Here is a 12,767-nt window from a genome sequence, read left to right as displayed (position 1 = left end):
CCGTTATATGAAGCAACTAATGATGCTGAAGTCGTGGTTCCTGGCAGTTCCTGCAGATCTCGCTGTTCCTGTCCTCAGTCATGGGGACAACAGGGAGGACGTTGTGGGACTCCTGCGCTGCACGGGATCGTTGAAGAAAGCAACCAAAATGGAGTCACTTCAGTTCCAGTAGCTGTAGATTCAAGCACACAAGCTGGTGTCCCTCTCCCTGGTTAATCCAAACTAGCCTTGAGAATGGTATCCAGGTGTCTTACGATTTGATTGGTCCCACCAACTCAAAGGAAGAAGCCGTTGTTGAAGGAGCTTCTCTGTCGAATGGAGTTTGGCAATAAGGACCTGCAGCAGGGCTTCACCGGGCAAACCAACGGTCCAGGAGTTGCAGCAGCCGTCCTCTTCTAGCTCTTCTTCGGTTCTTTCGTTCTAGTGGTCGACTCTGCCTTTCAGTCCATGAGACTCGCCTTTTAAACAGTTTTCTCCCTTTCATTCCAGCCTAGCTGTCACTCACGCAGCAGGGTGGCTGTCCTTGCGGGACAGTCAGCCAGCCAATCACGCCAGAGTGCATTTGGGTTTCCTAGGAGACTAAGCACAGGGAGTTTCGGGCACTTCACTCACTTCCTGCCCACCCCAGACACTCAGACGCCAAGAGCGGACTTCAGTACTGAAGCCTGCCAAAGTCACCCGAACAAAGGGATCAAACCTGGTTTGGCCCGCAGAGAAAAACACTAGAAGGACCTTTCCAAAAAGAAATGGTGAAAAAAGAAGACCGGGACTCGTTTAAACAAAGGGTCTTAAGGTGCCAACTTGAAAAACATGGCTTCCTTGATTTTTAGCTACCGGTGTTCGCGGTCGGGAAAAATCATGGTAGTTCGTTGTAAAACCACTGCCACCACCCTTTTCAATGGGAAAGGGTAGCATTTGACTGCTACATGAGGGTTTAGACAGAGGGGATGCTATGTAACCCCTCTAGCACTCCATTGTAAGATGGTGTGTGCCGGGTCTATGAATTTGGAAAAGACTAGTAAAGTCAATTTCACTTTACATACTCTGGGAAACTATAGTTGATCCCAGAGAAGGTATCTAAATCTTTGGGAAGTCTAAAAGACATCCCTGTGTCACTGCACTGAGGGTGCTGTGTGACACACATAAAAAAGATTATGCATATGGAGTTGTCTAAAACTCCATAACCAAAAGAAATAAACACAGAAAACAAACAGAATTAAAAAGTACAGAGTCCCAAAGTTCAGCAAAAGAGCTGGGAGTCTCAAAGGTAGAGAGGAATTAGCACATTTTGCGAATCCTCCCTAACACTCGTCCCCCCCAGACTAAGGGACAGGAGGATCTAATCCCCACCAGGATGGATCTCTTGTTGCAAGTCGGTTAAAAGGCCTACTGAGTACACAAGCGCCCTTTTGTAACCCTTGCTATGACACTTTTTATCAGGTGTTTTCATTTGCAAGCTATATGACCTACAAACCTTGTTTGGTACATCTTTCTTATTTAAGGTATAGGGGATCTGATCTAACTGTCCCTCAGAAGTTGTAAGAACCTCTGAACCTACAATAGGCTTTTTCAAGGGGTCCTTAGAAAGGAATCCCTTAGATTAGTGGGGCCTCCATGGTTCCTCACCACCTCTCTCACAAGAGCAGGTTGGGTCTCAGGTATCTTGTTAGGATGTGATGAGGTCAAGCAAGATGCATGCTTCCACCTCCTCTAAGATCTGGTTTTACCTGGCTTAGAAGTTTCCCTCCTAACACTAGGATTTACACTGGAGTCGTCAGTAGAAGATCCAATAGTCTTAAGGTATTTAGCCTTAGACCTATTTTACCTGGTTTTCTAACAGTTTTGAGAATTACCAGTTCTCACAGGACTAGAGAGGGGTCCAATGTGTCTATCCACCTCTTCCTCAGAAGCAGGGGGGTCAAAGACTTTAGAATTGGACGGGCAATGATGGAGCTTGGTTTGGGCTCCCATTTCCCTACTATTCTAACTTCAGATTTGCCTTGGTTAGAGGTCAACTACTAACACAAGGGCTTACACAGTGGGGGTCTCTGTAGAGGTTCCCACAGGCTCAGAGTGGTCTCTTAAGGTTGCCTCTCTAGCCAATTGGGTTTGGTTCTGTTTCCTCTCACTGGGAGGCCTGGGGGTACTGGACACTACTCCTAGAGTTTTTAAGTCATTCCCCAACAGGACTCTCCCAGACACCTCACTCTAAATACTGACAGGAATCCTCACTGTCATATTGTTATACTGAATGAGAGCTGGTAGAATTGGAACCAATTGGACAGGGCCTCCAGCAAATCTAGTGGGACCTTTGGGTGCTTTAGCAACATCCTCAGGTTTAAAAATGCTTTCATCCATAACTGTTCTGCTGGCCCCATTGTTTCTCATGGCACGGGTGTCCTGGCCATTTACAAGAACACTGTCCATATAATACCCTCTAGAGTTCTCTGGAATGGAGTTGTACACATCCATATTCTGTTTCTTACCCAGACCCAGGGGCTCTAACGATACATTGGCTTGAACACACAAGGGTTCTTCAGCCAATAGGCGAAAGTGAGCACTAGCCATATGTACTTCTTCCTCTGGGGAGAAGGCTAAGGAGGCATTGCTGACCCCTGCAGGTTTACCCTGGCATCTGGGATCTCATTTCAAGTGGTTTACAGACCCACAGACATAGCATTTACCAAATGCTCTCTGGAATGGGTGTTTCTGCTGACCTCCCTCTGGTTGGGCACCAGAGGATTCACGAGACCTACCAGGTTTACCATGGGATCTACCCTTAAGTGGTTTGGGGGCCTCTTCTGGTTGGCTGGAATTAGAGCTATCTTTATTCTCATCTTTGTGCTGCTTCCCCTCATCCTTTTTGTGAGTGGTCCCAGAATCCTTATGAGTGGCCCTGTTGGATACCCATGAGTCAGCTGCTCTTGCTATCTTTTTGGGATCCATCTCTTTTGAATCAACCAAGTGGTGTCTCGGCTCAGGAGAGCAGGCATCAAAAACAGTTTCCAATAAAAACAGATTTCTCATTCCTTCAAAAGTGTTAACTCTGTAACCCATTACCCAACCATCCAAGTTTTTCAAACATTCACACACCCAGGTAGCCCAAGGGGTACCATCATACTTTTTGAGGGTCCTAAACCTCTCACGGTACTGGGAAGGAGTTTTCCCAAATCTAGCTATCTGAGCTAGCTTCACATTTTCATACTCCAATCTTTCAAGTTCCCCCATCTCCATTACAGCATCAGTTGCAACCTGGGGAAGCCTAGACAAAAGCCAAGGAATCAGCCGATTCCCTGTGAAACCCTGAATCCCATAGTTATATTCAAAAGCAGCCAACCAATCTAAAATATCAGGTCTCACCTCATGCATACTCACAGCTTCTTTAGGCATGCAAGGCCTCTTAGGCCTGCAAGACCTAGAAGACTCTGAGAGAGAACCATTTCCAAGAGACAATTTCTTCATTTCAAGTTCATGATTCAATTCCACTTCTCTGAGCCTGAGTTCTTGATGTTTGCTTTCAGTTTGCATTCGGAGCTTTTTAAATTCTAACTCAAGTCTCAACTTTTCAAGAGAGACAAATTTTGGACTCAGTACTGGACCTGGTAGGTCCCTGTGGCCATAGGTTGAGGGTTTAGAGCTGGTTGAGGTAAAGAGGGCCTCTCTTCCAGAGACTCCTCTGACTCTTCTAACTCATTAATATCATTAGAGTTGGACTCTACATCATCATCATCATCATCATCATCCTCATAAACACTATCTACATTTGCTGGAGGGGTACAGGTTATAGCTCTACCTCCCAGTCTTTGATGATTCAATCAATTCGTTTTTCTTGCCTTTAACAGAGAGAGACCTGACTTTACACATATCTTTCAGTTGATCTACTGTTAGAATGACCAGGGCTTCCAGTTTGAAGTTATCCATATTTGGCATTATAAGACAATTGCTTTTCTAGTGATGTTTAGCCTTGTGAAGGTTATTTGAACAAAGTAATAGCAGTACTCTCAATGTAATAACTATACATTATCCTCACCACTGTACACCAGTGTTAGGCAGAATTGCATGCAGTACCCTATGGGACCACCACACACAATTAGGACTACAGGTGTAAGCAAGCCCAACCTCTGGTGTTAGTCTGTACCACACAGTTTGTTGGTAGCGAGCTGAGCATCCAGGCTTATCTCAGGAGTGAATGTGAGCAGTACAAGTAGTTACAAAGAGGACTTTTAATCAAAGTGGTTCAAGTAGACACTTAACTCAAGGTTTCTTGGTAAAAACACGTATTCATTTATTACAAAACAAAGGGAGTAGTTCTTGGTCAATGGGCTGTGTTTGTGCCGGTAGAGAGACTCCCAGAACCCCCTTTGTTTTGCATATTAAGTAACTTTGGGTCACACCCTAAGTTACCAGGGGAATCCAGATGTGGATCGCTTGCTCACTGTTCTCGGAGAGGCACAGCTCCACCTCACTGATGATGCCCAATAAGGCTGAAACACGCATATGGGGTTGCTGTTGGTACTCTTGTTCAGAGGAGAATTACCTAGCATTTCAGTGCTGGACTGCCCCTTGGCAGGACAAAGACTGAAATGCAGGGATATTTCTCCTCTGTGAAAGGGACAGCGAGCTAAAGACTTGGTTGAGACTCTCCCGGGGGCTATCCACCCAAGAACAGGTCAATGGGCTGTGTTTGTGCCGGTAGAGAGACTCCCAGAACCCCTTTTGTTTTGCTTATTAATTTATTACACAGTAATTTAGAAAACATTTCACTAGAAGCAAACTTAATATTATATACTAATAGACTTCAATACAAAACTCTACGTTTTTGAGACAGTTTAAGCTCCCCTGAAATAGGAGCAAAATGTCAGTTCAGTAACTTATAGAATAGATTACATATACTTTCTAGGCAGTGCAAATAGTTTCAGTTCACCAGAAATTTCAATTCAAGTCAATAGGCCAGGCCAAAGTCAATGGGCTATTGTAAGGATAGGAAAGAGCAGTTCTGGTATCAAACGGTAAAGTCTTTGCAAAAGTTCTCAGAAGTAGTTTAGGCGAAAAAGGATAATTTGTGGGGTCACAAGCTGATTAGGCCTGCAAGTTGGGAAAGTTTCACGAACTTTCACCGCGAGAGTGGCGTTCTCTCAATCGGGTTGGCAAAGTACCTATATATGAAGAAACAAATGATGCTGAAGTCGTGGTTCATGGCAGTTCCTGCAGATCTCGCTGTTCCGGAGCCTCAGTCGTGGGGACAAAAGGGAGGACGTCGGGGGACTCCTGCACTGCACAGGATCGTTGAATAAAGCAAACAAAATGGAGTCACTTCAGTTCCAGTAGCTGTAGATTCAAGAACATAAGCTGGTGTCCCTCTCTCTGGTTAATCCTAACCAGCCTTCAGATTGGTATCCAGATGTCTTACGAGTTGATTGGTCCCACCAACTCAAAGGAAGAAGCCGTCCTTGAAGGAGCTTCTCTGTCGAATGGAGTATGGCAATTTGGACCTGCAGCAGGGCTTCACCGGCCAAACCAACGGTCCAGGGGTTGCAGCAGCCGTCCTCCTCCAGCTCATCTTTGGTTCTTTCATTCCAGTGGTCGACACCTTTTAAACAGTTTTCTCCCTTTCATTCCAGCCTAGCTGTCACTCACCCAGCAGCAGGGTGGCTGTCCTTGCCAGACAGTCAGCTAGCCAATCATACCAGAGTGCATTTGGGTCTCCTAGGAGACTAAGCACAGGGAGTTTCTGGCACCTCCCTCACTTCCTGCCCACCCCAGATACTCAGACGCCGGTGTTCGCGGTCGGGAAAAATCATGGTAGTTTGTTGTAAAACCACTGCCACCAGCCTTTCCAATAGGAAACGGTAGCATTTGACTGCTACATGAGGGTTTAGACACAGGGGATACTATGTAACCCCTCCAGCACTCCATTGTAAGATGGTGTGTGCCGGGTCTATGAATTTGGAAAAGACTAGTAAAGTCAATTTCACTTTACATTCTCTGGGAAACAGTAGTTGATCCCAGAGAAGGTATCTAAACCTTTGGGAAGTCTAAAAGACATCCCTGTGTCACTGCATTTAGGGTGCTGTGTGACACACATAAAAAAACATGATGCCTAGGGAGTTGTCTAAAACTCCATAACCAAAAGAAATAAACACAGAAAACAAACAGAATTAAAAAGTACAGAGTCCCAAAGTTCAGCAAAAGAGCTGGGGGTTTCTAAGGTAGAGAGGAGTTAGCACAGATTGAGAATTCTCCCTAACAGGTAAACTCATCTTTAGCCAAATGAAATTCTTTACAGGGAATACAACTTCTGTAACACGTTTGGGTGATGGGGAAAATGTCTGTCTTGGACTTATTGACCTTAAAGTTTGAAATCTTACCAAACTCAAGAACCGTTCCATTACAGTCTTGAAATAGTCCTCTGGGTTTGAAAGGAACAGAAGCAGATCTTCTGTATACACTAAGACCGTAGACACATATGAGCCACACATGATGCCCTGAATGTTATAATTCTTCCTAATTGCTGCTGCTAACGGTTCAATAAATATATTAAACAGAAGAGGAGATAAGGGGCATCCTTGATGGGTTCCACTTTCAATGTCAAAAACAGCCGACTTAGACCCATTCACCAGAATGTTTGTTTTTGCCGTGCTATACAAGGCATGAAAAAGCTGCATGAAAACAGGGCCAAAGCAGAGTCTTTCCAATACAATTTTTAAATATGTCCAAATGCGCAATCAAGCGCTTTCTCAGCATCTACACTCACAGCCATCAGCGGTACCTGGGAATTTACGTTTAGATGAATGACAACTATAACTTCCCTCATGTTATCGTAACTAAACGGACCCTTCATAAAACCACTCTGATTGCAGTGAATAATTTGGGGCAATGTTAAGCCCAGTATAGTGGCATACATTTTTGCCAAAAGCTTAACATCCATATTGAGCAGCGATATTGGCCTATAATTCACACAATTTGCATGGTCCCTACCTGGTTTGGGAAGAAGTGCAATTAGGGCCAATTGCATAGACTCCGGTAAAATTCCCCTTTCTATAATTGCTAAATAGGGATATCAGGTTACTAAATGTGCTGTAGAACTCTATTGGGGTCACATCAGGACAAGGACTTTTGTTTTCATTTTGCCCCCAGAAATTCCTCTTCAGTAGGCTTTGCATCTAAAATTTCAACATCAATATCTTGCAAAACAGGTAAATCAATACCTGTTATACATTCTAATTTGTCAGCCCCAGTACCAGAAGCCTCAGCATTATACAAACCTTCATACAAAGTTCTAAAAGCTTCCATAATGGCTTCATTTTTAATCAAGACTACATTATCATCTGTGATGATGGACATAATGCTCCTACGTTCTTCAACCCTTTTAAGTCTACTGGCTAACAATGTACTGGTCCTCTTACCAAATTCCCAATATGATTACCTAACATGAAACAAAGCTCTGTCACCTTTTTCAGTCAACCAGCAATCCAACGCAAGCAGTACACTCTCTCTACATCTGTCCAAGGTGTCATTACTTTTTTCCTTCCTCCTTCAATGAACACACCAATTCTTCCTCCTCGCCTGCCCTAATCTTTTTAAGATGTGACAAGTAACTAATAATTTTCCCTCTAATAATAGCCTTCAACACTTCCCAAAAAACAAAGATATCATCAACTGAGTCCACATTTTTATTTATGTAAAACTAAAGCTCCTCTCTAATGGTTTCCTTAAATGCTAGGTTGGAGAGCAAAAATGTATTAAGTCTCCAACCTGTGTCTTTTTTCATATCTGTCAGCTTACATACCAAGGACATACTAATATCTGCGTGATCAGAAATAACTATGTCTCCTATTGAAGAGTCCAGCAGATTGGGGAGTAACCTTCTGGCAACCAAAATCAAGTCAATAGGTGAAGTTGTACTATGCATGTTAGAATAAAAGGTAAATTGTCTTGCTCTGGGATTCAGTGTTTACATGGATCAATCAACTCCCAAGTCTGCATTAAATCTTGAAGTTCCTTAACAGCCCTCTCCTCTTTTTGGCACGGATTGTCAGGGGATCTATCAAATTCCACATCAATAACGTTGATTAACATCCCTTCTCAGTATAATACCCTTTCCCTGCAATGTCTCTAAAACATTCCCAAGCTCCAGGTAAAAAGTACATTTGGTGCAGAAAAATTCACTAGAATGTGGGGCTTCCCATCCAGAGAAATTTGAAGCAATCTAAAAATGATCTTTGAGCCAGAAGCACATCTTTCAACAGAAGAGGCAAATATAAAAACATTATTATTTTAAGCTTGAGCAAAGGTATTGTGCCTTAATTATTTTAATGAGCTGTGTGCACTTACCTGAATGCTGTGGGCAATCTCTTCACGGTTGGATAGGATGTTTGATAGGTTCTGCGTCCCTAGCACATTTCTCAATGTAGTCTGCGCCAGCTGGTGGGTGGCTACGTAGGCATTTGAAATATTAGCCACTGCACTAATTGCACTCCGTATATTATAAAATACAACTCCATCGACGTGAACAGTGACAGAATCTTTGGTGAGGATCTAGAGGGAAAAAAGACAACCCGTAAGCTTTCTCAAAGACTTAAATTCTGCATTCACGAGAGGCTAACATGTAATAGCTTTAACACCATACATGGAACACCTGCTAATGAAAGGCACATTAGATCGATGTCAAATGTTTTTCACTAGAGCAAATGTAATATAATTTATCTTCTAAACCTTGCAATTAATCTTTTGCTTTCTTTATCCAAAAATCCCATTTCAATTGTCTCCACTTTAAAACAGTTTCTCAGTTTGTGTTCCACCCTTATCCACCCCTATACAAAAATGGCAACTGGGCCCGAACTCAGTGGGTGGCCAGGTGACCAGTGCGCAGATCAGTCAGGGACATCAGCAGGGGAGAGAAAGAGAGAAAGTGGAAGCAAAAAGGAAGGTCTTGAGTTGCTTCCGGAACCAGAGATTGTTCTGCTCAAGTTTAAGAGAGGGAGGGCCCCAGCCAAGGAAAGAGATCTGCCCCCCACTATCTGCTTGGAGAAGAGTCTGTCCCTCAGAGAGTTGGAGCTGGATGAGCGGAGAGCTCGAGAAGGAAGCATAAGCATTCTGCAGTAAAACTAACTAGCAGTTTAGCCAATGACCACACCAAATCTTATGAAAATCTGGGGCGCTTGTTTGAGTTAAAGAAATTACCTTTGTAATTGCAAAATTGTACCTCTTGTGCAGGAATGGCAAAGGAGATTGTCCTGAGATCGACCTTCACAAATGTATCTGTGCACGGCACAACGAAGATCAGCCCTACAAGAAAAAGGAAATACACTAAAGGATTTTCCAGAAAAACAAACCTGATCACATTACAGAACTGCGACCAATGATGCACTTCTATCTCAGAATCACATGCTATACACTTGTGATTTTTGCTTCAGATGATACAAATCGTATAATTCATAATTTGGTTGAATTCAAATATCAAACTGGAACTCAAATGTCAAACAGAACAGATTAAAAAACACAGCATGAAATACTATAAAAATAAGACATCTAACAGTTTTAAAATCAAAACCGCTACCATGTACACATAAATTATGCTCTGTCTCATGGGGTTTGTATAACCATTTACAATACTTTGTGGAGCAATAAATGTGTGGCTCAAAGGTGTCAATTTTATCTTTACAAAAATGCGTAAAAAGCAAAGAATTAAAACATCACAGCGATGACTTCTTCATATTGTTATTTTTCACAGTTTATTATTTTCCTCTTTTTAGCAGCGCAACCTAGATTTCCAAGCTTTGCGCACACACTGGACTACTACAAAGACAACACGAGGGTCGACACTGCAATATTAAAGCAACAGTGGCTCCACGCCCCCAGTGCCTAATAAAGACTGCTTTAAGAAGCATATCGGCAACAGGTTCACTATAGGACAGAAATGTAGCTCAGACTCAACTGCTCATTGAAAACAGAGGCCATTCAAGAGGAAGAGGAGGTAGCCAAGGGATAATTAACATTCAGTCATCCTAGCTAGCAATAGGGAAGACATGTTGGCCAAATAATTTGAAACCCCACAAACTGCTCGAAGTTCGAATAAGGTTAGCACAGTGAGTAAAGCCCATACATTTATAATCCTTAGAGCTGGAATTCACTACATCACTACATCACAACCTACAGAAACAATATAAGATAATAAAATGCCAACAACCTTCAAAATACAAGACCCCCAAAGCGTTATGGAAGCCTACTCCATCGACAAGCTAGGAGTTAGTACCCTTCCCACACAGACAAGCCTAGAGAAGTATCCTAATGCTCACCCAAAATCGCACCAAGTTAAACCCCTTAGATAATGCCCAATTGGGTGGATACCCAACTAAACACAAAACACTACCCCTGGTTATTTGGGGGATTCTGAATAATACAAACGTGTCCTTATTTTCCTCTCTAATGTAGGGTCATAAGAGTCAGAACAGCCCTTAATGGTCAGATTATTAATCTTCTGAAGCACCGTACGATGAAGGGCAAAGATGCAATTTACCTAGCCTTTATTGACCATGTGCTAGGTTTTGATAGCATAGATAGCGCTCGGCTATGAGGAAAGCTTAGGAAGTTGAATTGCCCAATTTATTTATTAAACATCACAGAACTGTATAGTAATACTTCATTCAGAGTTCGACTTGATCAACATGGAGATTTATCCAAAAAGATTCCAACTCATCAGGGACTCATGCAGGGGTGTATCCTTGCCCAGCTGTTATTTAATGTGTTTATTTTGGATTTGGGAAAAACGTTACAACAGGCGAATGCTTTTCCTCCTCGTTTTAAGGGCTGCCCAGTTCAATGGCTGCTTTATGCTGACGATTTGGTCCTTCTGGACCAAACACCCATAGGTCTCCAAAGGCAGTTGGCTAAGCTCACAGAATACATAGAGGAAAATAATTTAAAAATAAATGTCAAGAAATCCAACATCTTGGCAATGAAGGTGGGGAAAGTGAGGAAGGCAAATTCTGTCAAGTGGAAGTTGTAAAAATCGGAGTTGTCCATAGTAGAAATGTATCGTTATCTTGAATTTCATGTGAAAAAGAACTCTAAAGATGCTCCAAATGAACAGCATTTGTACTAATCTTGACATATGTGGCAGAGGTTTCCCTTTGCACACTGTGAGAAACCGGAGGGTATCCTCACACGTACTCCTCTTGGATCATCCTCTTATCAGGTGGCCAGGGAAAGGCCATCGTTTTTGGATCCTGACCCTGGGGGTGGAGATGCGAGGGAGGATCACCTGGCTACAGGGTCCTTGGGGATTGGGGAGAGGATATCCTCAGGTGAGATATGGTATCCCCCTTTCCCTTGTGAGAACCAACTTCACCCTCCCTCTGCCTTTATAGGCTATTGCAAACCATTTCCCCATATTCATACCAGTATAGTACTGGCACGAGGAAGAGGCGACTAGGAGTAGTGCACCCTGACATGTCATTTCACCACTCTAGTATTGAGACGAGGAAGAGGCCTGCAGACTTTTGTAATGGTCAGGCATGTCCAGAATGCTTCACTAAATGTGGTCAGGCAATCAGGCCTGAAAACACATACCTACAACTTGTTCAACAGTTGCAGGTGAATAAAAGGTGGAGCAGGCAAGGACTGGGAGAGAGACCAGCAGGAGAGAAGCTGGGCTTAGCGTTGTGGGCCTGAGAGGAGAATCCTGTGCAGAAGGAGGCGGCCGAGTTCGGTCCTGCTGGGAAGCCAGGACACCGGCAAGAAACCCGAAGGAGCTGTGGAGCCGAGGCCCGGGCGGGCCGCGAGAGGGTCACAGAGATGGGAGTCTCAGTTGTCGGGTGATTGTAGCAGGAGCTGCAAAGCAAGGAAGTGTCTGTGGAAAACTAGCGCAGCGGCTGGCAACCCACATAAGATCGAAGTGCGAGTGGGACTTGCAATCCAATGCAAACGGGGCTCGCAATCCAGAGAAGACGTACCTGCCGAGCAAGAGGAGTGAAAGCAGCCACCCGGAGGAGATACCAGGAACCAGTGAGTGCACGGGAGGGAGCACTAGTAGCAGGGCGCTCCTGGGGGCTGTTAGAGAGCCAAAGTAGATAAGGAATGAATGAAAGATGATGTGCAAGATACTGTAAACCTAAAGCAACGGGTTGTGCTAAATATTACGAATAAGATGAACTGTGTGCAGCAGAATAAAAGCTCCACAGTACTGAATACTGAACTAAATGAAAGCATTTGATACGTGATGAAAGAAGGAGAGCACCACGAAGTGAACTGTATGAGAAGAATACATTTTGGCAAAGTCAAGAAACTAGCAAAGAGGAAAAACACATTGTAGTCAAGCCAAAAGGCTGGCAAAGAGAAAGCCAAGTGAAAGTAAACTAAAACAAAGTTAGTGGTAAAAGAACCTGTGTAGGCAAGAAAGCCTAGGGTTGTTGGTTGCGTGGCCTGTAATGGGTGGACCGTGTGGTCCGACAACTGCGCCTAGACCCGGGATACCATATCTGTGAAAGCGAAAGAAAATACAGAGAGCAAATCCAAGTGTATGAAAGGATTGCTAAAAACGAAGAGAAGAAAGCAATTTGTATGAACTGTCAAGAACCAGAAGGAGTGTAAAGTTGATCTGGAACTGGTCATGAATGTTGATAGATTGAGACGAAGTACAAGTTGGCAAGCTGAAGTCTTGGGGAAGGGAAATATGAAACTTTCAGAACTTTGTGGTTGTCTTGAGGAAGGGAACCTCAAAACCACTTTTGTTGGAACTGTGTGTTCTTCTTGGGGAAGGGAACCCT

At 43.5% G+C, this 12,767-nt stretch overlaps 1 protein-coding gene across 1 annotated transcript in view; it reads right to left on the bottom strand.

Moving 5' to 3' along the window:
- Positions 1–12,767, bottom strand: part of STOML3 (stomatin like 3) — a 355,332-nt gene that overhangs the window by 189,517 nt on the left and 153,048 nt on the right. Inside the window, exons 5-6 of the mRNA XM_069639736.1 lie at positions 9,206–9,288; positions 8,335–8,538 (exon numbers count right to left, since the gene is read on the bottom strand). Coding sequence (XP_069495837.1) covers positions 8,335–8,538; positions 9,206–9,288 — 287 coding nt within the window. The remainder of the gene's footprint in view (positions 1–8,334; positions 8,539–9,205; positions 9,289–12,767) is intronic.

Source organism: Ambystoma mexicanum, chromosome 7q, assembly GCF_040938575.1.
Source record: "Ambystoma mexicanum isolate Mex_15411 chromosome 7q, UKY_AmexF1_1, whole genome shotgun sequence".
Lineage (NCBI taxonomy): Eukaryota > Metazoa > Chordata > Amphibia > Caudata > Ambystomatidae > Ambystoma > Ambystoma mexicanum.
This window is presented reverse-complemented; position numbering and strand designations above follow the sequence as displayed.